Source organism: Barbus barbus (assembly GCF_936440315.1).
Source record: "Barbus barbus genome assembly, chromosome: 45".
NCBI classification, from domain to species: domain Eukaryota; kingdom Metazoa; phylum Chordata; class Actinopteri; order Cypriniformes; family Cyprinidae; genus Barbus; species Barbus barbus.
In genome coordinates, this window is record NC_136723.1 from 21,342,576 (window position 1) to 21,368,219 (window position 25,644).

The 25,644-nt window shown below is 35.2% G+C and overlaps 3 protein-coding genes across 3 annotated transcripts; all 3 read left to right on the plus strand.

The window, feature by feature from the left end:
* Positions 1-217: 217 nt before the first annotated feature.
* Positions 218-14,902, plus strand: LOC306864161 (spindlin-Z-like). Its single transcript, XM_079407914.1, has 6 exons — positions 218-376; positions 5,387-5,681; positions 5,777-5,825; positions 8,320-8,573; positions 10,020-10,253; positions 11,566-14,902. Exons 2-6 carry the CDS (start codon positions 5,630-5,632, stop codon positions 11,763-11,765), a joined length of 789 nt encoding a protein of 262 aa, XP_079264040.1. The 5' UTR covers positions 218-376; positions 5,387-5,629; the 3' UTR covers positions 11,766-14,902.
* Positions 14,903-15,585: 683 nt separating this feature from the next.
* LOC306864162 (nucleoredoxin-like protein 2) lies at positions 15,586-18,510 on the plus strand. Its single transcript, XM_079407915.1, has 2 exons — positions 15,586-16,034; positions 17,296-18,510. The coding sequence occupies exons 1-2, from the start codon at positions 15,733-15,735 to the stop codon at positions 17,462-17,464; spliced, it is 471 nt and encodes a 156-aa protein (XP_079264041.1). The 5' UTR covers positions 15,586-15,732; the 3' UTR covers positions 17,465-18,510.
* Positions 18,511-22,112: 3,602 nt separating this feature from the next.
* Positions 22,113-25,002, plus strand: LOC306863821 (BPTI/Kunitz domain-containing protein-like; the record flags this gene model as incomplete). The annotated part of the gene is made up of 6 exons (XM_079407365.1): positions 22,113-22,182; positions 23,101-23,295; positions 23,377-23,541; positions 24,506-24,571; positions 24,752-24,830; positions 24,945-25,002. 6 exons carry the CDS (start codon positions 22,113-22,115, stop codon positions 25,000-25,002), a joined length of 633 nt encoding a protein of 210 aa, XP_079263491.1.
* Between the last annotated feature and the right edge of the window lie 642 nt (positions 25,003-25,644).

Consider the following 25,644-nt stretch of genomic DNA (forward strand, 5'->3'; position numbering starts at 1 on the left):
AAGTATAGCACCATCCAGCCCATCTAATTACAGACATTATTGTCTATTGTCAGTGGGTTTTTGTGGGGGACAGTCATGTCTCCGAACTCATGTCGCAGTGCTTGCGCATGCGCAAACATCCTCGCCCAGCCGAGCCGAACGCGGCCGAAGAAAGCCGATGCGAAACGGTCGGCGGCGCACTATTTGGCAGGAAGGCTTCGCGCACAGCGCAAGCGGCGCACTATATGGCAGCGGAGGAGGGGAGGGCAAGAGCTCGGCCGCATTCGGGGCCGCCTGCGCTCATCAAACGCTGCTCATTGAACACACAGTGAGGCAGAGCTGGAGTGGAAATACTTTTTATGCCGCAATATGCGTGAATTTCTAAAATAAACCCGGGGTAAGCGAGCATCCATGCCACAAATGCCACATTTATGCATTGCACTTGAATAAAAAAAGCGAAATGCGACCAGATTGAGCTCAGAGCTACAGTGGAGGGAGTGAAGGGGGTTTTGGGGCGACGCTGGATCCAGACGTTTCTGCTGAAAATGTGTTTCTTGTGCTTCCTTTGTTTCTGCTGCGGAATTGTAAATAAGAGCTTGAGCCAAAATGGCGGCTGGAGCCGTTGAGCTGCGTCGAGCTATGAGCTATTGCACTGCGTTTAGTCACACACTTTTATCATTTAACGCTCTTTTATGGCTTTCTGTTCCTCTTGGATGATTTGTATGCAGTCGTAGCATTTATAATAAGATCCCTGGCTGCGTTGGTGGTGAATATGTAGCGTTTAATGAAGAGAGTTAGCGAGATGGAGTCAGTTAGCCAGACAGATTTGAATGTTTCTAATGATAAACTGCGATTTTGTGCTCACAAAACGCGCACTTATTGCTCTTTTCTGCCTTGTTTTGATCGTTAAATGGCTAAATGCGGTCTGTATGCAATGTAATGCTTTCTTTAGTCCTCCATGTTAGCTGGTATCTCTCTGTAATGCCTTTTTTCTTCAAAAAGGATGCTTTTTGTACACATGCAAGCTGTTTCTCATGTGTGTGTATTTGGTCGTTTTCACTAAAATGCAGTACTGCTTGTCATCTTGGCTGTTAATGGCAGCACTGAAACCCAATCTGGCCATCTGATCTCACTGCATTGTTGAAGGTTCTGGCCAATTTGAAATGTAAGGTCTTGAATTCATTAGTCTCATCTGATGCTCAATGATCAGGTTGCATTGAGAAAGTCTGCTAAATTTCCATGAGGAACAATGACATGAATCATTCGGGGGGCTTGTTTGGAAGGGGGCGGTGGTTCATTTGTATTTCATGACAGTCTGCTGAAGAGTTTTGTAGGGCACCTCTGGAGGATTAATTGATCAATTAGGCTTGTAAAGGAGAGAAACAGCCACTGCGGTGGGCTTGATTTAAGCCTTTATTTAGCTTCTGAATTGCATTATTTTTGTGGACCAACCACTCCAAATAAAGCGAAACACATTCATATATACGTAAATGTATAATGCATGTGTGTGCATAATTTTATTTATATATCTTGTCCTCCTGGACTCTTTACATATCCTTACGGCTCTAAAACTATAATTTTCCTTTTATATCCTTTCCTTGGTTTCAATTGGTCAGTCCCACCACGTTATGAATACTTTTCAATAACACCATTTTCCTGCATAATTGAGCTGTAAATTCCCTTGCTTTAATTGCATTCAGCGTTGTCAGACACTGTCATTATAGCAGCCACTGGCCAATATTTGATACAGCTCAGTACTTTTGCCTCTACAGCCAAAATATATTAGATTCTCATACTCTGGAAAATGCATTTATTGCATATACAGAATTGCTCCATCATCAACACCATCGAGTTATAGCCACGATTTTGACAGCATTGGAGATCCATTATCATGAGTGTAGGTTTATGTAAAATATAGTTAACTTAAGGCACAATATATTAGCCAGGGAAAAATGTAGGCCAAACCTGTCAAGAACATGTCTGGGTCTGGTTTCACCTCAGAAAATAGGAAATATTTTGCTTAAAGAAAATCATTGCAGTTTTATCCTAGATTTTAATGTGAAAACAAAGAACATAAAGCGTATTTGTGCATTATGATGGTATTTGTGTTGCCTTTAATTCAATTGATGTTGCATTGAAGTAAATCAATGTAATTCAGCAAAAATACTATAATTTAGAGTAAGAACCACCATTGAAAATAATTACAATTATTAAATACTACATTTTTAAATTCTTGTATGTTGGGCTGAAATGTCTGTGTTTTTGTCAAAATATAACAGCAGAAACTGAAATAAGAGTTGATTTGAAAGGTGCATGAGGGATATTTTAAATATATTGAGGACAAACATGGCAAATACTCGGGTCAAGTGACTTAATAACTTTGGCATCATCTCAACATCTTTATCTAAAAGTATCATGGCAGGATGCCTTAGAAAAGGAGGACTGACCTTGAGTTAATGTTCCTGTCTAGCTCGTTATTTTCATGGCAGTTACAGAAAATTGAGAGTCCAGCTGTGTTGGAAAATAGCAAGAAATGCAATTGCAGTTGGATTGCACTAGGTCATGTTCATGTGCAATGGACTGTTTTATAAAACATGTTATGGTTTTGATTCAGTTGGACATTCTGGTAGAATAAATGAGTTTGTCGTCGTCTAGCCGGCTGACGTGGTGTAAGGAAGCCCCGAGGTCCCTGTGCTTGTAGCATACTCCTGTGTTGTATAACGGTGTCTGCTTGGTTTCCTGAATAATGCAAGTCTCATGTCATGGCTCATCTGCTCTGGTTTCTTTGGTATTTTGAGCATTGGGACATCAGATGGGTGCAATTTTTAATGAATGCCGATTTGCAAAGCATAAAGACTTATGCTTTTACATGGCGTTGAAATTTGATCAAAAGTCACATATTTTGATATAGAGCCTATTTACCATGTTTTTTTACGTTTCAGGATTCAACTCGTCAAGTATTAAGTTATTCTCTGAAATATTTCACCCATAAATGAGCATTCTGTCATTGTTTACTCACCTTCATGTCGTTCCAAACCTGAATGACTTTCTTTGTTCTGTGGAACATAGAAGAAGATATTTTGAAGAATGTTGACCAGCAAACAGTTTGGGTTTCCATTGACTTCTATTGCATGGATGAAGAATACAATGAAAAAATGTCTTGTTTACCAACATTCTTCATGAAATTTGTTCTCGTCTACTACAAAGCACTTTGAAAAATGCATGTATTTTGACACTTGTGGCTCATTAACATGAAGGGTCTTCATTATTATGAATTGATTATTAAAATTTGACTCTTTGCATTCCCTGAGCATTTTATAAACGCAAGACACCACAGGCGAATAGAAATGGAAAATAAAATTGTCATATTACAGCAAGTTTTCTGAAGCGTTATATTTAAATATGCAAACAAGGCATTATATATTTGAATGTGCACTAATTTTAATAGATCTGAACATTGGATAAAGCCAGGTTCAAAATTCTTGTTTGGTTTTGCTGAAATGTTAAAGGTTTTTAAAGAGAGGATTTTGGATTTCTCTTTTTATCACTCCATAAATCAGAAAATACTGTCAACAGCCATACAATTTCACAATGTTTTTAGGAATTAGATGTTATATAGGTTAAATCAGAGTGAATGAACAAACCCGTCTATAAAAACCTTCAGAATATAGATGTGAATAAAACAATAAAAAATATTACTGACGAGGACAAACAAACTTTAAAGTGGCCATCGGATGCAAAAGTGTTTTTTTTTTGTTTTGTTTTTAAATCCCTATTATTAAAATCCCCTTTCTCAAATCAGGCTGTTCTGAGATTCCTGTCAGAATGATGTAGTTCTGTTCAGGCCCCTCCCACGATAGTTGATTGACAAGGCCGTCTTACCTTAGACCCGCCCTGAGTGAGCTGAGAGCTGTCCGCCATTGTGTCGACTCCGGTGCAGGGGAAGACAAGAACGTCTCCGATTAAGCGATTGAGGCGTTTTTGTATGTCTGAAATAACACATTATAAAAATATAAACATTATAAATTATTGGTTTATCACATTAAAAAAAGATAAACCAATATCTCAAATTGACCTGTGCATGAAAAATGTTTTTGCTTGCAGTGTCTTGCCTCAAAGGGACAATTCACCTAAAAATGAAAATTATAATCTTTTATTTTTTCTTCTTTTGAACATAAAAGATATTTTGAAAAGTTCATAACCAAACAGTTGATGGTCCCTATTGACTTCTTCCATAGTATGGAAAAAAATACTATAGAAGTCAATGGCAACTGTTTGGTTACCAACATTCTCCAAAAAAAAAAAAATTGTGTGTGTTCAGCATAAAGAAATTCATAGAGGTTGAACAACATAAGGTGGTGAATAAATGACACAATTCAAATGTTTGGGTGAACTAGCCATTCAATGTCAACATAATCACATTTGACCCCATTTTCCATGTTTTTTTTTTGTTTTTTTTACATTTTAGTATCCAACTTAGTATTTATTAATATTTGACTTAAAGCTGCAGTCCGTAACTTTTTTTGGTTAAAAATGATCCGAAATCAATATTTGAGAAATTACATAACCAGCCAGTGTTCAAAACTATCGCCTTACTTTAGCCCGATTCACAACGGTTATCTTATACTAATGTTTTCTGATTTGAGTGGTACAGGTAGGATTTCGTGGGAAATTCGAGCATGGCACTGCGTCGTTACATCACGTCTGTAAATATAAAGAAGTTGTCCCGGCTAGTAGGCTATCGCATGAGAGGATCCTGCAGGTGCCGGATCATTTATAGCCTTATCTCACAGCTGCTAGAATAGTTACATTTATCATTTTGTAATCCAGAAAGGATTATGTGTTTATGAAACACATGTGAATGAAATTAAATTATATTCCAAATGTGTTTCTGATTACAGATAACCAACATAGGATTACACAAGTTTTTGTATTTTAAATAGAACCAGTTTGAAGGAAGATTAATTTGCTTTTTGGATTAAAATAATTTCTTAATATGAAATTTGAATGGTATGACAATTAGATATTAGACTGTACAAAAATCTACACCCTAATACTATACTCATAGTCACGCAATGCTGATGTTGTTAACATTAATAATTTGAGAACAAAGTATAACAACGATAATACTTTGCACAGTTAGATGTGATATGAACTAACCGATCTTTAGATTTAATCACCATTGGTAGCGCGATTTATTGTAATACTACAATTGTAAGAGGTAAAAGTTACGGACCGCAGCTTTAAGCTTCATGAAGTTGTTCTCCTCAACTGTAAATCGCATGTAATTTGGCACTTGTGGCTCATTAACGTTAAAGCATCTTCACTCTCATTCAATTAAAATGTGACCGTTTACATTTCCAGAGCATTTTCTAAACGTTTAAGCTGACGTTCCTGTGTTTTTTAGGTTGCTGGAGCCCTTCTGAAGGAGGTGTGGATCAGTACCCATCTGTGCGGGCCCTGAGAGGGCGACCCGTCAGACGGGCATCGGGCGAGCGCGTTACATGCCAGCGTTTTTTCTTTTCTTTTATTTTGACTACCCCCTTTAGGTTGAATCCCATCTTCCCTGATACTCTTTCATTCATCAGAAAGAGTAGACGATATTTTCACCCTAGTGCGGCAGCCGGGCTGCTCCCCCACACACAGATGAATGAAGACCCCATTCGGGAAGAACGCGGCCCAGAGATCCAGAGCTGATGCAGGTTAGAGCGGCCCTTTGATTTCTGATGAGCCTTCTGAAGATCATCGTCTGAAATGTCTTTAATATTAACCATGTTTGCTGTGTCTGTGATTGAAGGGCATGCTGGTGTCTCTGCAAATATGATGAAGAAAAAGAATTCTCATAAGTAAGTTTTCTTTTAATTGTGTTTTAGGGCTGAATGTGCGAATCTTAATTATTATTTTACAAAATATTATGCTCATAATATAGCAATGAATTTATATTAATTTAATAATTTTATTTTCTTGTTTTAGTGTGTGGATTATATTATATTATTAATATTTAAAAAGAAAAAAGGCTGCAATCATAATAAATGCATTTATTATCATTTTTAGAGTTAAATATTAGGTACAGCTTTTTGTGTGTGTGTGTGTGTGTGTGTGTGTGTGTTTGTGTTTTAGGGCTGAATGTGTGAATATGAATTTAACTATAATATTATATTACATTATGCTAATATCATAAAATGTTTTTTTTCATATTGATCATAATAAATATAACACTTCTGAATATAATAATTACCATAGTCAAATTTTAAGATTGTGTTTTTTATTTGATTGTGAATTGAACAGAAATATAAATTAAATCGTTATGATATTAATATATTTTTAAATGTTTAGTTCATAATGATTGTAATAATATATTTTATAATAATTATCAGAGTTAAATATTAGGTAAATCGCTTTTTTGTTGTTGCCTGGGGTTTATGGCTGAATATACAGTCAAGGCCAAAAATATCGGCACCCTTGGTAAATATGATCAAAGAAGGCTGTGAAAATTCATCTGCATTGTTAATCTTTTTAATCTTTTATTTCAATTCACAAAAATGTACCGTTTCATTGGATAATAAGAATTTAAAATGGTGGGTAAATATTATTATGAAATAAATGTTTTTCTCTTAATACACATTGGCCACAATTAACAGCACCTTTTTATTCAATACTTTTTGAAACCTCCATTTGCCAGTTTAACAGCTCTAAATTTTCTCCTATAATGCCTGATGAGGTTAGAGAACACCTGACAAGAGATCAGAGACCATTCCTTCATCCAGAATCACTCCAGACCCTTCAGATTCACAGCTCCATGTTGGTTCTTCTCTTCAGTTCACCTCACTCATTTTCTACAGGGTTCAGGTCAGAGGACTGGAATGGCCAGCAGAAGCTTGGTTTTGTGCTCAGTGACCCATTTTTGTGTTGTTTTTGAGGTTTGTGTTTGGATTATTGTCCGGTTGGAAGATCCAAACATGGACCATTATAAGATTATAAGATTTCTAACAGAGTCAGTCAGTTGTTGATTTTTTATCTGTTGGTATTTGACAGAATCCATGATGCCATGCGTCTAAACAAGATGTCCAGGACCTCCAGCAGAAATATAGGCCCACAACATCAAAAATACAGCAGTATATTTCATTGTACACATGGGGTACTTTTTATCCCTGTGTTCATCAAACCCATCTTGAGTGTTTGCTGCTAAATATCTCATTTTTTAGTTTCATCTGACCATAGAAGCCAGTCCTATTTGAAGTTCCAGTCGTGTCCTTTTTTAAAGGTTTTCTGACCCCGAGACTCATCTATTTTCTGAAATTCTCCAGCTTTGATCTTTGGAGAGTCTTTAGCCACTCAAACTCTCCTTCTCACCGTGCATTAGGATGATATAGACACACGTCCTCTTCCAGGCAGTTTCGTAACATTTTCTGTTGATTGGAAATTCTTAATTATTGCCCTGATGCCCTGCTCTAGCTCTTTTCTTAAAGCCACTTCACTAATTTGTGAAGCTCAATTATCTTTTGCTGCACATCAGAAATATATTCTTTGGTTTTTCTCATTGTGATGGATGATTAAGGGAATTTGGGCTTTGTTTTCCCTCCTATTTATATTTCTGTGAAACAGGAAGCCATGGCTGGATAATTTCATGTTCATAATCACCCCCCCCGGAGTGCTCAAAATTGTGAAAATGAATGGGAAGATATTTTACAAGAATTTCTAGGGGTGCCAATAATTGTGTCCAACGTGTATTTGAGAAAAAACATGATTAGTATTCCCCCCCCATTTTAAATGCTTATACAATGAAAGGTTAGATTTTTGTGATTTCTTTTTTTTTTTTTTTTTTTTTATAAAAGATCAAAAGGATTAACAATGCAGATTAATTTTCACATTGTGTATTGGATTGAACACTTAAATATCAATTGTTATATATTCATTTTTAAAATGTCACTGATTGTAATATTAAATATTATGTTAATTTATTTGCTTGTTTTATATATACTATATTATCATTTTTTATATTTTTTTAAAATATTAACCTCAAATAGATTATACTAAATATAAAATTTATGAATTTAATTATTAATTTGTTGAATGTTAGTTAAAGCATAAAATTAAAGATTAAAGCTGAAGTGTGCAATCGTTTAGTCAGTTATTTTAAATGTTAAAATATTTTCTCTTTGTTTTGGACGAGATCTATACGACTATCCCAACCAATACCATATGGATCAAGTGTTATTTTTTGTTGTTGTTGTTGAAACGACGCCCTTCACCTTGAAACTGATTCAGAATTCAGCGTCTGGGGAATGTAAATGCTCTAATTTCTGAGCGACGTTAATGCTAATGTTTATGATCTGACAGGAAACACAAAAGCAGCGTAGGCCCCACCAAAGCAGTGGCTCAGCCGCGGAGGAACATCGTGGGCTGCCGGATCCAGCACATCTGGAAGGAGGGTAGCGTTGCGGCGTCGCAGTGGAAAGGCACTGTGTTAGACCAGGTGCCCGTCAACCCCTCGCTCTACCTGATCAAATACGATGGCTTCGACTGCGTCTACGGCCTGGAGCTGCATAAAGACGAGAGGGTGCAGGGACTCGAGGTCCTGCCAGACAGGCTCGGTACCTGCTTTACTTCATTCACTGACAGCAGACATACTGTAGAAAGAAGAGAGCAAACCAATTTAATCGAGCTGCATCGTTAGTGACTGTTAATGCAGCTGGCCTGCATTTTATTTTATATCTTAAAATGTATATGATGTTTAATAGGGAGCCAGTGCAGTGTTGACAGAACTGGGCTAATGTGGTCATACTTCCTGGTTCTAGTAAGAACTCTAGCTGCTGCATTAAGAACCAGCTGGAGTTTGTTTATTAAACGTGCAGAACAACCACCCAATAAAGCATTACAATAATCTAGCCTCGAGGTCATGAATGCATGAATTAATGTTTCTGCATTTAACATTGAGAGCATAGGTCGTAATTTAGATATATTTTTAAGATGGAAAAATGCAGTTTTACAAATGCAAGAAACATATTTTTCGAAGGAAAGATTGCTATCAAAAAGTACGCCTAGTGTGAATATTAATTTTATTATTATTGTATTTAATATTTTTTAAATGTTGCACTTATTGAATTAATTTAATTATAATTCTCAGAGTTAAATATTAGGTGAAGCGTAATTTTTCTGATTGTGTTTTAGGGCTGAATGTGTGAATATAAATTTTGAAATTGTATAAATATTTTTAAAATGTTGCACTCATTGCTCAATAAATATAACGTATGAATTTAAAAATATTTAGGTAATATTAGGTGAAGCATTTTTTTTTAGCTGAATGTGTGAATATTTAATTATTATATTAATTGTTTTTAAATATTGCATTCATTGCTCATAATAAACATTTAAGAATTTTATTATAATTTTCAGAAAGAAAATGAATAAATTTTTGTTTTGGGGCTAAAGGTGTGAATATTAATTAAACTGTTATATTTTATTAATATTTTTTTTAAATGTTGCACTCATGTAGCTCGTTAAATAAAATGGTGAAATATTAGCTGAAGCATATACTTTCTGTTTGTTTTAGGGCTGACTGTGTGAATATGAATTTAATTATATTAATATTTTTTTAAATATTCCACTCATATTGCCCATAACATTTATGAATTTAATAATTATATTTTTCAGAGTTATTATGAAATTATTAATATTATGTTAATATTTTTTTAAATGTTGTATTCCTATTGATCATAATAAATATTCTTAAACAAGCAAATAACAAAAATTCTTCAATTAGATTCTATTCTGATTGATCAAACAAACTCTTCTTAAAATGTTGTTGAATCTGTTCAGTTAAATACATTAAGGTGTTGAATTAAAGTCAAAGTGTAAACTGGATTCTCTCCAAATCAGCAATAAAGCTCAATAAATCTGAAGCATCTTTGATGGATCTGACCATGACTTATGTTCATGCACAGCTATAAATCAAGAGTGAATTATAGGACTCAGATTTCCACGCTGTGGATGTTTCTGGTCCTGCCACTCACACTCATGTTGTCCCGTGTGTTTTTCAGCCTCGACGCGCATCAGTGACGCTCACCTGGCCGACACCATGATCGGCAAAGCCGTGGAGCACATGTTCGAGACGGAGGACGGCACTAAGAACGAGTGGAGGGGAATGGTTCTGGCCCGGGCGCCCATCATGAACACGTGGTTCTACATCACGTACGAAAAAGACCCGGTGCTCTACATGTATCAGCTGCTCGACGACTATAAAGACGGAGATCTGAGGATCATGCCAGACTCCAGTGAGTGTCTTCAGTGCTCCTGTTGAAATAATGTGTTTAAAATGTGCTAACTGCTCTTTACATTTGACCTCTGTAGTGGGCTGTTAGTAGCAGTGATAGACCAATGTAGGTTTTCATTATTTTTATGCTCTTTTTGTCAGCAAGGATGCATTAAATGGATCAAAACGGACAGTATGTGTATATATATATATGTATGTATGTTAAGAATGGCTTCTACTTCAAATAAATGCTGTTCTTTTGAACTTTCTATTCATCAAAGAATCCTGAAAAATAAAATGTATCTCAGTTTCCACGAAAATATGAAGCAGCACAATGTTTTCAACATTGATAATAATCAGAAATGTTTCTTGAGCAGCAAATCAGCATATTAGCATGATTTCTGAAGGATCATGTGATGCTGAAGACTGGACTAATGAAGCTGAAAATTCAGATTTGCATCACTATTTTAAAATCTATTCACATAGAAAACTGTTAGTTGAAATTGTAATAATATTTCACAATGTTACAGTTTTGACTGTATTTTTGGTCAAATAAATTAATCCTTGATGAGCAGAAGAAACTTCTTTCAGAAATATAAAAAATCTTGCCACCCACAAACTTTCATATGCTTATTTTGTAGTAATATTGTAATTAACTAAATTTTGTAACTAACTATTTTTAATATTATGTATAGTATAATTATATATTATTATATAATATTTAATACTGTTGTGTGTGTATATATACATTAAAATATTATATATATATATACACTAAAATATTATATAAAGTTGTTATTGTACAATTAAATATTAATATTTATTTAGTGTATAATTTTATTTATTTATTATTACTATTATTATAGTTGCGACATTTTAATCTCATAATTTGGACCTTCTCAGAATTACACATTTATATCAGAATTATGAGTTTTTTATTTTTTTGACATTATGGAAGCTTGTTTCCACCAAGGAATGGTAATTTTAAAATTGTATTTGTATTTCTGAGTTTATATTTAGCAATTTTGTCTAGAATTGCAAGAAGAAAAAAAAGACAATTGTGAGATTAAAATCTCACAGCTACCATCCCTTGTCAGGAACAAGCCTTCATAACATTTAACAATTCAAAACTGAAATTATTAACTGACGAGGTTTTTGGTAGTTTTTTTAATTTATTTATTTATTAATTTTTTTTATAAATAAATGCAATTACATTCTACTATTTTTATTTTATTTATTTTCAGTGTGTTATGGGATGTGCAGTTAAATGAGTAGTTTTTATCATTCAAAGGGTCATTTCTATCTTTAATAATGATGGTTCTCGTGTGTTTCAGACGACTCGCCCCCGGCGGAGCGTGAGCCCGGAGAGGTGGTAGACAGCCTCGTGGGGAAGCAGGTGGAATACGCCAAAGAGGACGGCTCGAAACGAACTGGCATGGTTATCCATCAGGTGGAGGCCAAGCCCTCTGTCTACTTCATCAAGTTTGATGACGACTTTCACATTTATGTCTATGACCTGGTGAAAACATCGTAAGGCGCATCACGAGATGAGGAGAGGGGGAGGAGTTTCACAACCATGTGATCCACACAAACGTTTTTTGCCAAAAGTTCTCTCGGAACATTTCTCGTAACATCGTTTGGAAATGGAACGCTGGATATTTCGGTGGATTACCGCTAGTCAAGTGTCTCTTATCGTTGTAGGATGAACGGACATCACATCCCCCGACATACACGTAGCTTCATATTTCAGAGGTTCGTCTCGAGCATTTCCCATTCCTGTTGGTTGTTACAAAGATGTTCGTTGGGAAAATCTCATCTGGCCGTTCTGAGACGTTAAAGTGTTCATCTGTTGGACTGTTACAGCTCCGTCTTGGGTTAAAAATTCAAGCCAGCGGCGTGCGTCGATCCTGGGGAAACATTGAAAATTAAATGTGCGAGGCATTTATCCTTTCAGACGTGAGAAACGCAGCGGTCCGTGAAGAATGGGGAGCGTTCGGGACGCCCTAAACCTCGTAAAAGTGCCAGGAGGTGGAGGGCGGGAGAAAATGTCTGTAAATAAGACATATTTCTGTCCTTGACATCTTTGAGTCGGTTGCCAGATGTTTCTTGTTTTATCCCTCCGTCTTCTGGTTCCCGCCAGAATTGCGCACACGAGCTCTGCTGTCAATGAAACGTAGGCATTTGTGGCGTGGAACCCTACCGTTTTGTTTTAATGTATTTTGTTTTCTTCTTTTTTATATATATATATCTCATTACCATGAGTAAACGCTAATGCAGCTTTTGTTATTTCAAGCACTAAAGTTCGAGAGTTGTTTTGCTCCCCTGTTTGTTTTCAATTGCATTTCATATTTGGAACGTTGATTTAACATTGATCTAACATTGATATAACGTTTATTTCACTTAATTTACTTAATGGGCTTCTTAAAATGTACAAAATGCCCACTAATTGTATCATATTGCATAGTGTGGACATTTCCTCTTGGTGTAGATAAATGGTTTAGCACATGATTTTGACTCTTTGGCACTAAAAATTATACGGTTACCCAATGCCCCGAAGTATTTAGAGATGTTACACAATACTAATCACACAAAGTGTTTAATCCCGTAACGGTTAGAAAACGCTGATGCAATAACGAAGAAAGTATTCAGGAATTTCTTTGCACCCCGTGACTTTTGCGTTGTTTTTCTTTCATCAGCCTTGGGGAGATTTCTCTGTCGCTTTGCCTGTCTGCGAGCCTAAACGTCTGTGCCTCGATATTGACCTCACTGTTTTTTTTTTTTTAAACGTGTGTTTTGTCTGAAGGTTTGTGTGTTCCCATTAGACTTGTACGAAATGACCCGAAGGCCCCCTCCGAGGAATGTTACGTTGTTTGAAGAAGTCCTTGCAGATACATGTGTTTTGCATTATTTTGTGCTGCTTTCGGTTACGGCGTTCCTGTTTTCACACATGAAGCGTTTCTCTTGTTCTCAAGCCGCTGTCTACTGCATCGATGCACAACACTAGAAGGGTGACACCAAGAAATGCACAGGTCAGATTTCACTCCAAAATCAAATTAGACGACATATGATCGAAATAAAAAAGCTTTTCTTTCCAAGTCATTTAAGTACATTTTTCTTCAAATTGTCATTGCCTAATGCAAAAATACATGAGTGCAAAGCAACATGTAATACTGTAAACACCCTGTCCAGGCATTATAAATTATTTTAATTTTTTTTACTATTACCACAAAATATGCAAAGTATTTATATTTGAACTGTTAATTCTGTAAAAGAAAAGCTTTAAAAAAAAAAAAGATAGACGTTTAAGACACACACACACACATATGTGTGTATATGTAGATATATATAGATATAAATTAAAATCTTGATACACATTATATGCATATAACTTTTCTTATGATCTTGGGGTGAAATGTGAGCTAGACATTTCCCGATGCTTTTTTGAAACGCTTCACCCAGTAAAGTGCGTAAAGATATTCGTGATTCTCCATGTTTTGCCCTGGAAACCTTAATGCGGGCGACCCGCTCGGCCTACCAAATAAAGCAGCGGCCCAAACGCAGAGGTCAAGCTTCATCCCGGGACCGTTGATCTACTTTTCCTTTCCAAACAAGAGCTAGGTGACTTGCGAGGCGTCCCTCACCGCGGCCACATGAGCTCATCGTCGCTTGAGTCGTGTCTTATCCAGTGGACAACAGACGTGTCAATATGCAAATGGACCCCTCAGAAAGACATACTCATGGGATTGGCCTTTTACATGTACCTACTGTAGTATCGTACTGTGTTTTGATGTCAGGTCGACGTGGGAAATTTCAAAAAGAAAAAAAACGACAAAAACTAGACCGTTCTTTTTGCATGATATGAGTAGAGTTGTTATCGTATGTTAGTGTGATGCATGTGTACCTGTCTTTTTTATTTCGGCTATTCGTTCCCTAAATGAAAGTTTCCGTTTATTGTGTTGCTAATTGTGACGTTTCTGTTCTGGTTTTTGAATACATTTCTAAGTAAAAACAAAGGTTAAACTAAGTATTTTATTTTCTGCTTTGCTCTATAAGAACAAACGCACTGGTGTTGTGTGGCGTGCCAATCCAAGGCAAGGAACCAGTGTTAAAACAGCATTTGAGGGATCATATCCTTCTGACACAGTTCTGCTACAGGACAAACTTACTACGTTTCTATGAATAGTGCCATATTTAACGAAGAAACAGGCCTTACGCGACGAAATTGGGACATAATCACATATGTTGAGCGGGCTAATGTGTGCATGTATTGAATATCACATATCTAATTCAAGCGTGTAGATGTAGAATTAGAGCAAACGCACACTTTAAACTACTCTGAGAGAATTGAACATATGGTCCCTTTAAGATGCTGTTGCTCTTTAATTACTTTGTATAAAAAAGAGAAAAGATCGACAAAAATGCAGTGCAATTTGATGATTGTTGCAGATACATGTATAGTTAAAATTTCATGTTCTTTCACGTATAGGTAAATGGCTTCTATTGGACCGAATCAGTTTTTTTTTTTTTTTTTTTTTTAACATGTAGATAGTTCATTTTGTTTTCATTTAAGTATAAACACATTTTAAAACCTGTTACTTAATTCATTAAGTAATTTTTATAATTATTATGTAAGTCTATCCTTATAAGATTAAAAAAGTTCATGTGAATGTGTGTGTGTGGGAATCTTTATCTGAATGACTGCCTCTTTATGCCCTTTTAATGTTTTGAAAAATCATAAGTATTCAAGCTAAATTAAATGAATTGAACGTTTTTCTTATTTTGTATTTTTATTTAAAAAGTAAAATTTAAATTGGGATTTGCGCCTCAAAATTTGTAAATGTAAAGTCTCTAAATTATATTATCCTTACGATAATTTATTGGAAAATGCAAGCTCAATTTAAATGGTTAAAGAAACGTTTGGACACTCAGAATTATTGGCTAATATTTATAATTAACGTTACCTTAGATTATGGTTAATAATTGGTGAATCCGGGCATCTTCACTTTAGTTTATGTTGCTACTTTAAATCATGTTAATTAGAACTTTTTAGAATTGATAACTTTTTTTCAATAATAAGGAATTCGTTCCACTTATGAATGATGGCAACCGCGCTCAAAATCTTGATTGGTTGACTCAGCTGTCCATCACACTGAGCAGACGAATCATATGACGGCGTACCCTTATCTAATGAATATTAATTATGTAGCTTTTACGTTGCTCGGCAACCTTCCCTGAGCGTCTACCACTTACCTCATTTATATTCATGAGCTAAACCATCTGACCAGCGTCTGCATTCCAACGCCGCTGTCAGCAAATCAGTAGTCGAACGTCCCGGGTGCGTCATTAATATTCATGAGCCTAACTCTTTGTAAATACGAGCAACGCTGTCAAATGACTCGCTAGAGTGCGCAGTGAACATTGAGTAGAGGTGTTTTCCACACTTTACGAGACTTGAACAGTAAGTCAGGCGCTTTATCCAGGTGGACAGTAACTCCTGAGCGATGGTCGAGGTGTTTGCAGGCCGAACTCTGGTGAATAAAGAAGGAGATCTGGTGGATCCAGAGGAAGCGCTCAGGAATAAAGTGGTCGGTCTGTATTTCTCCGCCGGATGGTGTCCGCCGTGTCGAGACTTCACCCCGCTGCTGTGTGATTTCTACACCGAGCTGGTGGAGGAGAGCGAGCCTCCTGCCCAGTTTGAGATCGTCTTCATGTCCTCGGATAAATCCACAGAAGACATGGTGGAGTATTATCATGACATGCACGGGGACTGGCTGGCTCTGCCCTGGACGGATCCCTATAAACAGTGAGTTGCATTGCGTTTGAATTCATGCAAGAGTTATTATGTCTCTGCCACAGTAACCTTTCATTACAGCTTTCAGTCTGTCCCTGATAAGAGGTTTAATACACACACACAGAGAGAGATAGAGAGTTGAAGGATTATGTTATAAATAGACAGTCTGTGTAGTTTCTCTGCACGTGTGTGATATTTTATTGCATTAATCAGGTTATGGGAATATCAGGGAATTTTAAAAATGTGATTTTCAAGCCTGAAAAAGTCATTGCTTAAAGTCTATTTAATAAATTAATGTAGCATATAAAATAAATAGCTGTAATTATGCTCAAGTCTAAAATGTTATTTATTTTTCTGTGAAATTTTGTAATTACAAAATTTAATCCGAGCTAATTAAGTGTTGAACTTCATCTACATGTTGGCTAAATCTTCTATAATTATTTTAAATGCAGTTTTTATGATTTCATGTTAAATTGAAACACTGCAAAGTAGATCAATCTACCCATCTATAGATAAATATATAAAAAATGCTATTATTACTTCATATTGACATATCAGTAAATATAAATAAAATATATATATATTTTAATTATTCTATTTTCTATGTAAATATAATGGAAAACAACTATTTGTAGGCTTTTTTGCATTTGCATTATATATTTTAAATTGACAACAATATCTGTTTGGTCAAAATTATGGTTAGTTTGATTTCCTTTTTTTTGTATTTAGATTTGTACTGTATTTTTAAATTTAAAATATATATAAATTGCAAATATTACTATATATTTGTGTTTACCGATATAAATAAACATGTCATTATTCTATTTATTTTTGGAAAAACAGCATAGAAACCTTAAATCATGATTTTGAGTGTATGTATGCTAATATATTATGTAACAATTGCAATTTATTGCTATATATTGTAATATCAGTCAATATAAATAAGTTATTGTATTGTTAATAATTTTGAAAAACAGCATGGATAACAAGGCTTTATTAATTTTAACTAGAATTTCTTTTTAGATGGTTTTGTACTGTATTTTACTTTATTGATTGCATTACACATCTTAAATCAGCAGCTATTTACCATTTAGTTTTATTGCATTATACCTTTTAAAATGGCAACGTCTGTTTGGTCAAAATTGTTGATTTGAAATATCACATTTAAAGCTGTTTCAGAAAATGTTATATTGTTGTATGGAAACTAGCTACGAAGCATAACTCTGTGTTGTCAGTTGTGTGATTTGACGTGTTTTTTTTGCTGTTTTTCCAGCGAACTGAAGAAGAGATACAACATCACAGCCTTACCAAAGCTGGTCATCGTGAAGGAGAATGGTCAGGTGATCACAGACAAAGGCCGAAAGCAGATCCGGGACCAGGGTCTGGCGTGTTTCCGGAGCTGGCTGGAGGTGGCCGAGATCTTCCAGAACTTTAAAGGCTGAGAATCACGTGGAGCTTCCAGTGAATTCACAAGGGCTGCTGAAACCAACAATTTACCTGCAGAAAAGAGCCAGAACATTCTTATGCAATTGTGTGCAAGAGCTTTAAACGTGTCTTTTCAGGTCAACAACCCACTCAACTAGTCAAAAGTTACTTAATGCAGTTTTACTATTATTTTGAAATAATGTGGTAGTGAGCAGATGTGTCAAGACTGGTGGGGTCTTTAAAGGAATAGTTCACCAAGGGGAAAAAAAAAAAAACTGAACATTTACACAACCTCAAGCCATCCAAGATGTAGATGAGTTTGTTTCTTCGTCAGATTTGGAGAAATGTAGCTAAGCTTTCCATCACTTGCTCAGCAATGGATCCTCTGCAGTGAATGGGTGCCGTCAGAATGAGTCCAAACAGTTGATTAAAAACATCACAATAATCCACACCACTCCAGTCCATCAGTTAACATCTTGAGAAGCCAAAAGCTGTGTGTTTGTAAGAAACAAATCCATCATTAAGACCCTTTTAACTTCAAGCCATTGCTTTTGGCTAAAATAAGAGTCCATAACCCATAATAACGCTTCCTCCTTTTTCACTGGAGGAAGGTTTTAGGTATTTTAGGTTAAAATGTCTTCATGATGGATCACAAGATGTTAACTGATGGACTGGAGTGGTGTGGACTATTGTGATGTTTTTATCAGCTGTTTGGACTCTGACGGCACCCATTCACTGCAGAGGATCCATTGGTGAGCAAGTGATGGAATGCTTAATTTCTCCAAATCTGATGAAGAAACAAACTCATTTATATCTTGGATGGCCTGAGTGTGATGATATTATCAGCTAATTTTCATGTTTTCAGAATGCTTTTGCTACTTATTTTTTGGTACTGCTGCTTTTATAAGAATCTATTTCTTTATATACATATGTTCTCGTTGATATATGAATCTATGCATATTCTCTGATGTTACTTGAAGAATAGTAGATGTTTACTGGTTTTGTTATGGTACATCTAAATGCTTCCTATTCCTCTGTGTCTCATTAAAACTCACAGATTGTCCTTCGAGAGTGTTTTTTCCACAGCACTCAGTTCCCCTTCCATATCTGTTTTGCTTTCAGTTGCAAAACACACGCTGAACCCATTCCTTCAGTATGTCAACACCGATCCGACTAATGAGGGAATATTGTGCGGATAAATGAGCTGTGGGATTATGATTGCTCACATCTCAATTATACCTGACTAAGCAAAGAGTTTGAATTAAGATACGACATTAAGATGACAATATATGCTATTTCAGGTAATAAAGCTATTAATATAGTGAATAATAATAAATTATAGGCTACCTGTGTTTTAGAACATGCACCCCATTAAAAATGTATTTTATTAAAGTAATTTAATTGTATTTTACTTTTTTTACACTGTAGAACTCTAAATATTCTAAATACTCACTTCTATAAATAAGTTTCTATTGGAATAATTTTTTAATGCAGTGTTTAACTGTTTAACAAGGGTGTAGGTTTGATTTTGACAGCAGACAATCCACCCCCCTCCCCCTTAAATGTGAAGAGAAGAATGTCATTCACTTGCTTGGCAATGCTGTAAGTGAGTTTTCTCTCGGTTTTAAATAGGTTTTCTTTAGTTTGTTTGGCTACATCTCTATATTCATCCTATGTATGATTTATTACATTTTTTGTTGACCTGGCAACACATCCCTTACGAAAAAACATAGTTAAACCATGGTAACTGCAAATTAACCATGGTTTTGCTGCACTAACTGTAGATTTACCATGGTATTTGAAGTAAAACTAGTTATACATAATCAATACGCCAAAAAAACATGGTTACTACACCTTTACCATATTACAACCATGGTTAATTTTCTTAAGGGATTTGAATGAGAATACTTTCTTTTCTCTTTGTTTTGTTTTTATATACTGCCTTAATCTCTACTGATTGGTTTCATCACTCTGTCTCCTCTCTAAAGTAAGATGGTGTGTGGTGGGCATTATGGCGCACTATGGCTGCCGTCGCATCATCCAGGTGGATGCTGCACACTGGTGATGGATGAGGAGATAACCCCTCACAATGTAAAGCGATTTGAGTGCATAGAAAAGCGCTATATAAATGTAATGAATTATTATTATTATTAATGGTTTGATGTTTTGTACTGTTTAATAAGAAAGAAAGAAAGTGAATGGCGATCCACACTCTGAAGTTCTGATCTGATTCAAATGATTTGCGGTATGCGCTCTGAAATTCCTATTTTAATCAAATTATTAGCGATATGCACTCCGAAGTTCCGATCTGAATCAAATGATTTGCGATACACGCTCCGAAGTTCTTATTTTAATCAAATTATTAGCGATTTGCACTCCGAAATTCCGATCTGAATCAAATGATTAGCGATACGTGCTCCGAAGTTCCGATCTGAATCAAATTATTCGCGATACGCACTCCGAAGTTCCTTCCTATCTGAATCAAATTATTTGCAATAGGTGCTCCGAATTTCCGATCTGAATTAAATGATTTGCGATATGCGTTCCGAAGTTCCGATCTGAATCAAATGATTTGCGATACGCGCTTGGAAGTACTGATCTGAATAATGTCTAACCAACCTGCTCCGAAGTTCCAATCTGAATCAAATGATTTGCGATACGCGCTCCGAAGTTCCGATCTGAATCAAATGATTAGCGATACCTGCTCCGAAGTTCCGATCTGAATCAAATTATTCACGATATGTGCTCCGAAGTTCCGATCTGAATCAAATGATTTGCGATCTGCACTCTGAAGTCCTGATGTGAATAATGTCTAACAAACCTGCTCCGAAGTTCCGATCTGAATCAAATGATTTGCGATAGGGTTTCCGAAGTTCCTATTTGAATAAAATTATTTGCGATCTGCACTCTGAAGTCCTGATGTGAATAATGTCTAACGAACCTGCTCCGAAGTTCCGATCTGAATCAAATGATTAGCGATACGCGCTCTGAAGTTCCGATCTGAATTCAATTATTTGCGATACGCGCTCCAAAGTTCCAATCTGAATCAAAATATTCACAATACGCACTCTGAAGTCCCAATCTTGATAATGTTGATAATGATAATGTCTTACAAACCCGCTCCTAAGTCCTGATCTGAATCAAATGATTTGCGATATGCGATCCGATTGGTGAATCATTTTGCTAAGCAATGGTGTATAACGGAGTTTCGAAAAGCTCTGTTTCACCCATCACTCTGTTTTTTTTTTATCATTACTAGTGATGTTGAAATTCGAAAATGAATGGCTCTTCTAAACTGTTTTTTAATAGTGAATCGAATTAAAATTTGAAACTGGATTGAAATTACTTAAAAATGACTCACTCAATTGAATCTGTTTGTCTGTTTCGCCACTTTTCGCTCCTTCAACCATGTTTAAACAAGTTTTATGAGATTAATTGAAATAAGCAAAAAAAAAAGTTTTTCCAAATACAATATGCATATTTCCAAGGCTCGAATTGAGGATGGGATCCCCCTTGTTAAAAAAAAAAAAAAAGACCAAAAGCATCTCCTCTGTAAAATCTCCCTTACCATTCCCTTTAGATTAGTATGCTATGTATTATGTAGGCCTAAAACTCGTCCTACAAATGAAATATTAATATTCTCTACAAATAATAATTTACAAACTAAATAACAGCGATTGGCCAATCAGAACTCAATATTAAGGGGCTGCGCACAAGCTCACACCAGTTTTCATAATTTTCTCGCAAAATGGATCAAGCGCAACATTAAAGTTTTAACTATTAAATAATTCAAAACTATTATTATTAAAATACAAATTTTAAAACAATATGTAAACATTTACATTCTTGAATAAATTATTATTTATCAAAATTAACAAATTTTAATGCAATATTTAAATTTAAAATAATCATTAATATTTATCAGAATATTATATCTGTCTTTTATTCTGATCTTCTGTCGTTTGTCCTTTTAACATGATTACAATTATTGTTCAAATAATTTATTGTTTATCAGAATTAATACATATTTTAATGCAATGTTTAAAATATTATTAAAATCGTTGTTTAATATTCATCACAATTAATCTTTTGCTGTTTGTCCTGTGAACATTAATATTTAAATAATTTAAAATATTAAAATAATAATTTAATATTTGTCAGACTGAATGTTTTGTTGTTTGTCCAATGAATGTTAAGCTTAACATTCAAGTCCGTTGGACTTTCTTTATTTGAGTTAATTGGGTCTGCCGGAGAAACAGGACAAATGAGACCTTGCTTGCCATTCATTTCAATAAAATATAAAATGTTTTCAAATTAAATATGTTTATTGTATCACAAACTTCACCTACTGCCTCATCCCTCGGGCCCCAAATGAATCATTTCTCAGTTTTATGTGCAATCATGAACAGGTTTCTGGGAGAGTAGTTGGATTATTTCAGTTCGAAACTGTGCAACGAGACCATAAGAGGAATCATCGACAGGTTTTATGGCAGAAACTGTCCTCTATGTGAGAGAAACACACCCTGATCATAAAAACTGAGTTGATAAGAGGTTCTAAAGGGTTAGGGTAGCCTGACTCGAGCTGAGCTAGTCGAAGAACGAGCAGAACGAGCAGCTGCTGGAGCTTCACTGGACCAAACCCAGTCAAATCTGAAGAATCCCACCATGAGAAAATCGACACTGTATGTTTTTCTGGCGCTTCTAGGGTTCGGAGGCATTTCTGCTTCATCAGTGGGTGAGTTCTGACAAAACCTGTGATTTCTGGAGTTATTGTACATGCTTGCTTTACAGGAAGTGTCTGGATTAAAAGTGTTGATAATATTGATAATTCTAATAGACATCTCTGTTGCCTTTAACAATTTATTCACTGCAATTCAAAGGTTTGGACACACATTCATTCTTAATTATGGCAGAAAAATAGCAAGAGAACTACAATTTACTGTAAAGTAATGCATTTGATCTATTTGCAAATAATTTTATTTTAATAAAAATGATCGTTCTAGGATAACCTATAAACACACTTGTCAAAGCCACACGTTTTATCATAATCTGTGTTTGAGGTTAATATGTGAACTTACTGAAAGGTCATCAGGGAAGTGAAACCAAGTTCATTAAATTTATTCACAATGTGCACACATTTATTTTTAATCTTATGCCTAATGTGCTGCAAATGGCTCTGATTGAGCTGTTTGCATCTTACTTTTAAATGTTTCTTTTTAACTATTGTTTTTAATATTGAAATATTGTAATTATAAAAATATTTTTAAAAAATAAAATCTACTTTATTGTCAAGCACACAACAAATTATTACAATAATAATATTTTTTATGAAATAAAATCAACCTTATTGTTGAACAGAACAAATATTTAAATTATTAATAAAATAAAATAAAAAATTATTTAAAAAAATAAAATAAACTTTAATGTCAAATACAGAACAAATAATTCAATATTTAAATTGTTATTAAATACAAATGTATTTAAAAAATTTAAATAAACTTTTCTATCAACTGCAACATTTAAAAAATATATATTTGATAAATTATTATTAAAATAATTTATGCAGAAGCCTTTAGAAATGAAAAACATTTTCGGTGTGTCCAAATGCTTGACGAAGTTAATGAGATAATAATGAGTCATTTGACTTTTTCAGGCCCACGGTGCACAGAGTCCAGTGATGAAGGAAAAGGAAAGGCAAAGCTGTTGAAATATTTCTATGATCCGCAGTTACAGCACTGCGTCCCGTTCTTCTATAAAGGCGAAGGTGGCAACAGCAACCGCTTCGATAGCGATAGAGACTGTGTGAAAGCATGTTCACCCAAAGCAGAAGAAATCTACCCGGATGAGGGTAAATTAACTAGTAAATACTGTATTTGTTGATTTGACATAAGTGATTGATGTTTCATGCTTTTTCCTTCGTGTCCCTCAGATAATGTCTGTTCTCTGGCAAAGAACGTAGGCGCCTGTTTTGCCATCATTCCCAAGTATTATTACAACAATGAAGAGAAGATGTGCCGCATGTTCTTATATGGAGGCTGCCAAGGAAATGGCAACCGTTTTGATTCTCGGGAGGATTGTCAGAAAATGTGTCTCGGTCAGTTCAGGTCTCGTTTCGCCATTTTTAATCAGTATAATGTAAATAACATGCAACTAAACAGTTGAGATTTCCACTCAACTCAGGAAAAAAGGTACAATGGTGTCACTGTTGCGGTGCAAAAGCTAAAAGGTACACCTAATTTCCCCCACACACTCTTAAAAATAAAGGTGCTTAAAAGGTTCTTCACCGATGCCATATAACCATTCAGTCAAAGGTCTTTAAAGAACCATCTCTTTATCTTTTTATAGTCTAAAGAACCTTCTTTCGGCACCTTTTGTGAAACAGAAAGGTTCTGCAGATGTTAAAAGTTCTTTATGGAACATTTAGACAAAAAAGGTTCTTCCATCGTGAAGCACCTTTATTTTTAAGAGTGTATTAGTACTTTAAAAGTACATATTAGTACATAAAATGTACAAAAAGAATGTACCAAAAGTGTATATTTTGAAAGAGTAATGGCCCAGTGACGTTTTTTTCTGACAGTGCACATGGGTTAATAATCAAACCATCAGTTTCACTGGAAGTTAGTTGTTAGTGTCTTTACAACAGTTTAAACTTCGGAAATATAAAGAGGAGAAGACTGATGCTGAAAATTCAGGAATACATTGTATTTTAGAATATATTCACATAGGAAACAACTATTTTAAATGGTAGAAATTTAAGATGATTTGTTTGCATAATTTCCTAAAATGTTGAGATGGTCCTCACTACAGAACACAAGATCCAGGGGGTGTGGTTGGATCTAGATCCAACTCCTCCCACCTTACATATACCTAAACCTACCTGTCCCCACCCCCTGATCCCTAAGCCCACCCATCCCCAACCCTAAACCTACCCACCTACCCCTGGATCTTTGTTCTGCAGTGAGGGGCTACTGAAAATGTTCAGCAGCTTGTTCAGTGTGTGTTCGTGTATTGTCCACTAGAGGCCAGTCTGTTCTGACTGTGTGAATGCATTTTTACAGCACAGTCTGGACGCCTTTTGGGAGCTGCAGACCTGCCAAACCCTGATGAGAAGACTGTTAATGCAGGTAAACTCACTAACTATTTATATTTTCATATCTTAATTGTTGCTACTGTTGTGGTTTGGCCTAAAAGCTTAGCTGATGCTTGAGCTGCACGTTTCATCGTTCATTGCATCCGTGCATTAAAAAGCCATTATTCAAGAGTCCATATAAACATGTTTTTATAATGCCTTTTTCCTCTCTCAGGGCTGATTGTGGGTGTTTTGGGTGGGATTGTGTTCGCTGGTGCTCTCATTTCTGCGATTGTGGTGATTGTGCTCCAAAAGTAAGTATCAAGTGATGAAATTTTGACAGCAAAATGCCCATATGCAGTCATATTCCCCTGTTAAAACTTTATCTTTTTTGAGAAAGTATGTAAAATGTTTCTTTTCATTCATAGGAAAAGCAAGAAAGCAGAACGAAAGCCAGTGCCGACATCTGATATCGAAATGAAATAGATGTTTGTTCACTACATTTGTCTGTACATATGTCATTAGTGCTTTTGTACCGTTGATACAGGTTCTGTCTGAACAGTAATGGAACAGTTGGGTCCAAATAGTGACTGTGATAATGTTTTGTTTGAATAGAAAGGTTCAACAATGTAAAGCAGTTAAATTCTATAAGCAATCTTGTTTTATATATGATGGCAAATATCTGATGTTTGAGTTTCACAGATGTACCTGATCAAATGTACTGTACTTATTAAGATGATGTAACAAATAAATCATAACTTTTCTGTGTTTTATATTGTTTTTTTAACAAGAGATTGTATTAATACAATAAATCAAGACCAAAAATAATAAAGCCCAAAAAAATGACTGTTATTGTTTGTTTGTTTTTTAACAAAAACCCATTTTCCACAAATTGATATGATTCTTTAGGGTCATAATGAAAAGCCTACAACAATATATAAAATTTCTCAATGTTAGTGTAAAAAACACCTTCTTTACTCAAAATCAGCTCTGTTTTCATAAAGCCATTTTTTAGTCCATGTCCCTTTAAATGCTCAGGACTCTGCTGACCCCGCCCCTCTCTTCCCTGGGGTGACAAGCAGTACTGTTTACTTTAGCCACGAAACTGGCTAACTAGCACATATTAAG

Excerpts from the sequence above, each read along its gene's own strand:
- LOC306864162 (XM_079407915.1), top strand. The coding sequence starts at position 15,733 with ATGGTCGAGGTGTTTGCAGGCCGAACTCTGGTGAATAAAGAAGGAGAT. Across the intron at positions 16,035-17,295 it reads TGGACGGATCCCTATAAACA|CGAACTGAAGAAGAGATACA; the intron begins GTGAGTTGCATT and ends CTGTTTTTCCAG.
- LOC306864161 (XM_079407914.1), top strand. The coding sequence starts at position 5,630 with ATGAAGACCCCATTCGGGAAGAACGCGGCCCAGAGATCCAGAGCTGAT. Across the intron at positions 5,682-5,776 it reads GAGATCCAGAGCTGATGCAG|GGCATGCTGGTGTCTCTGCA; the intron begins GTTAGAGCGGCC and ends CTGTGATTGAAG. Across the intron at positions 5,826-8,319 it reads AAGAAAAAGAATTCTCATAA|GAAACACAAAAGCAGCGTAG; the intron begins GTAAGTTTTCTT and ends ATGATCTGACAG.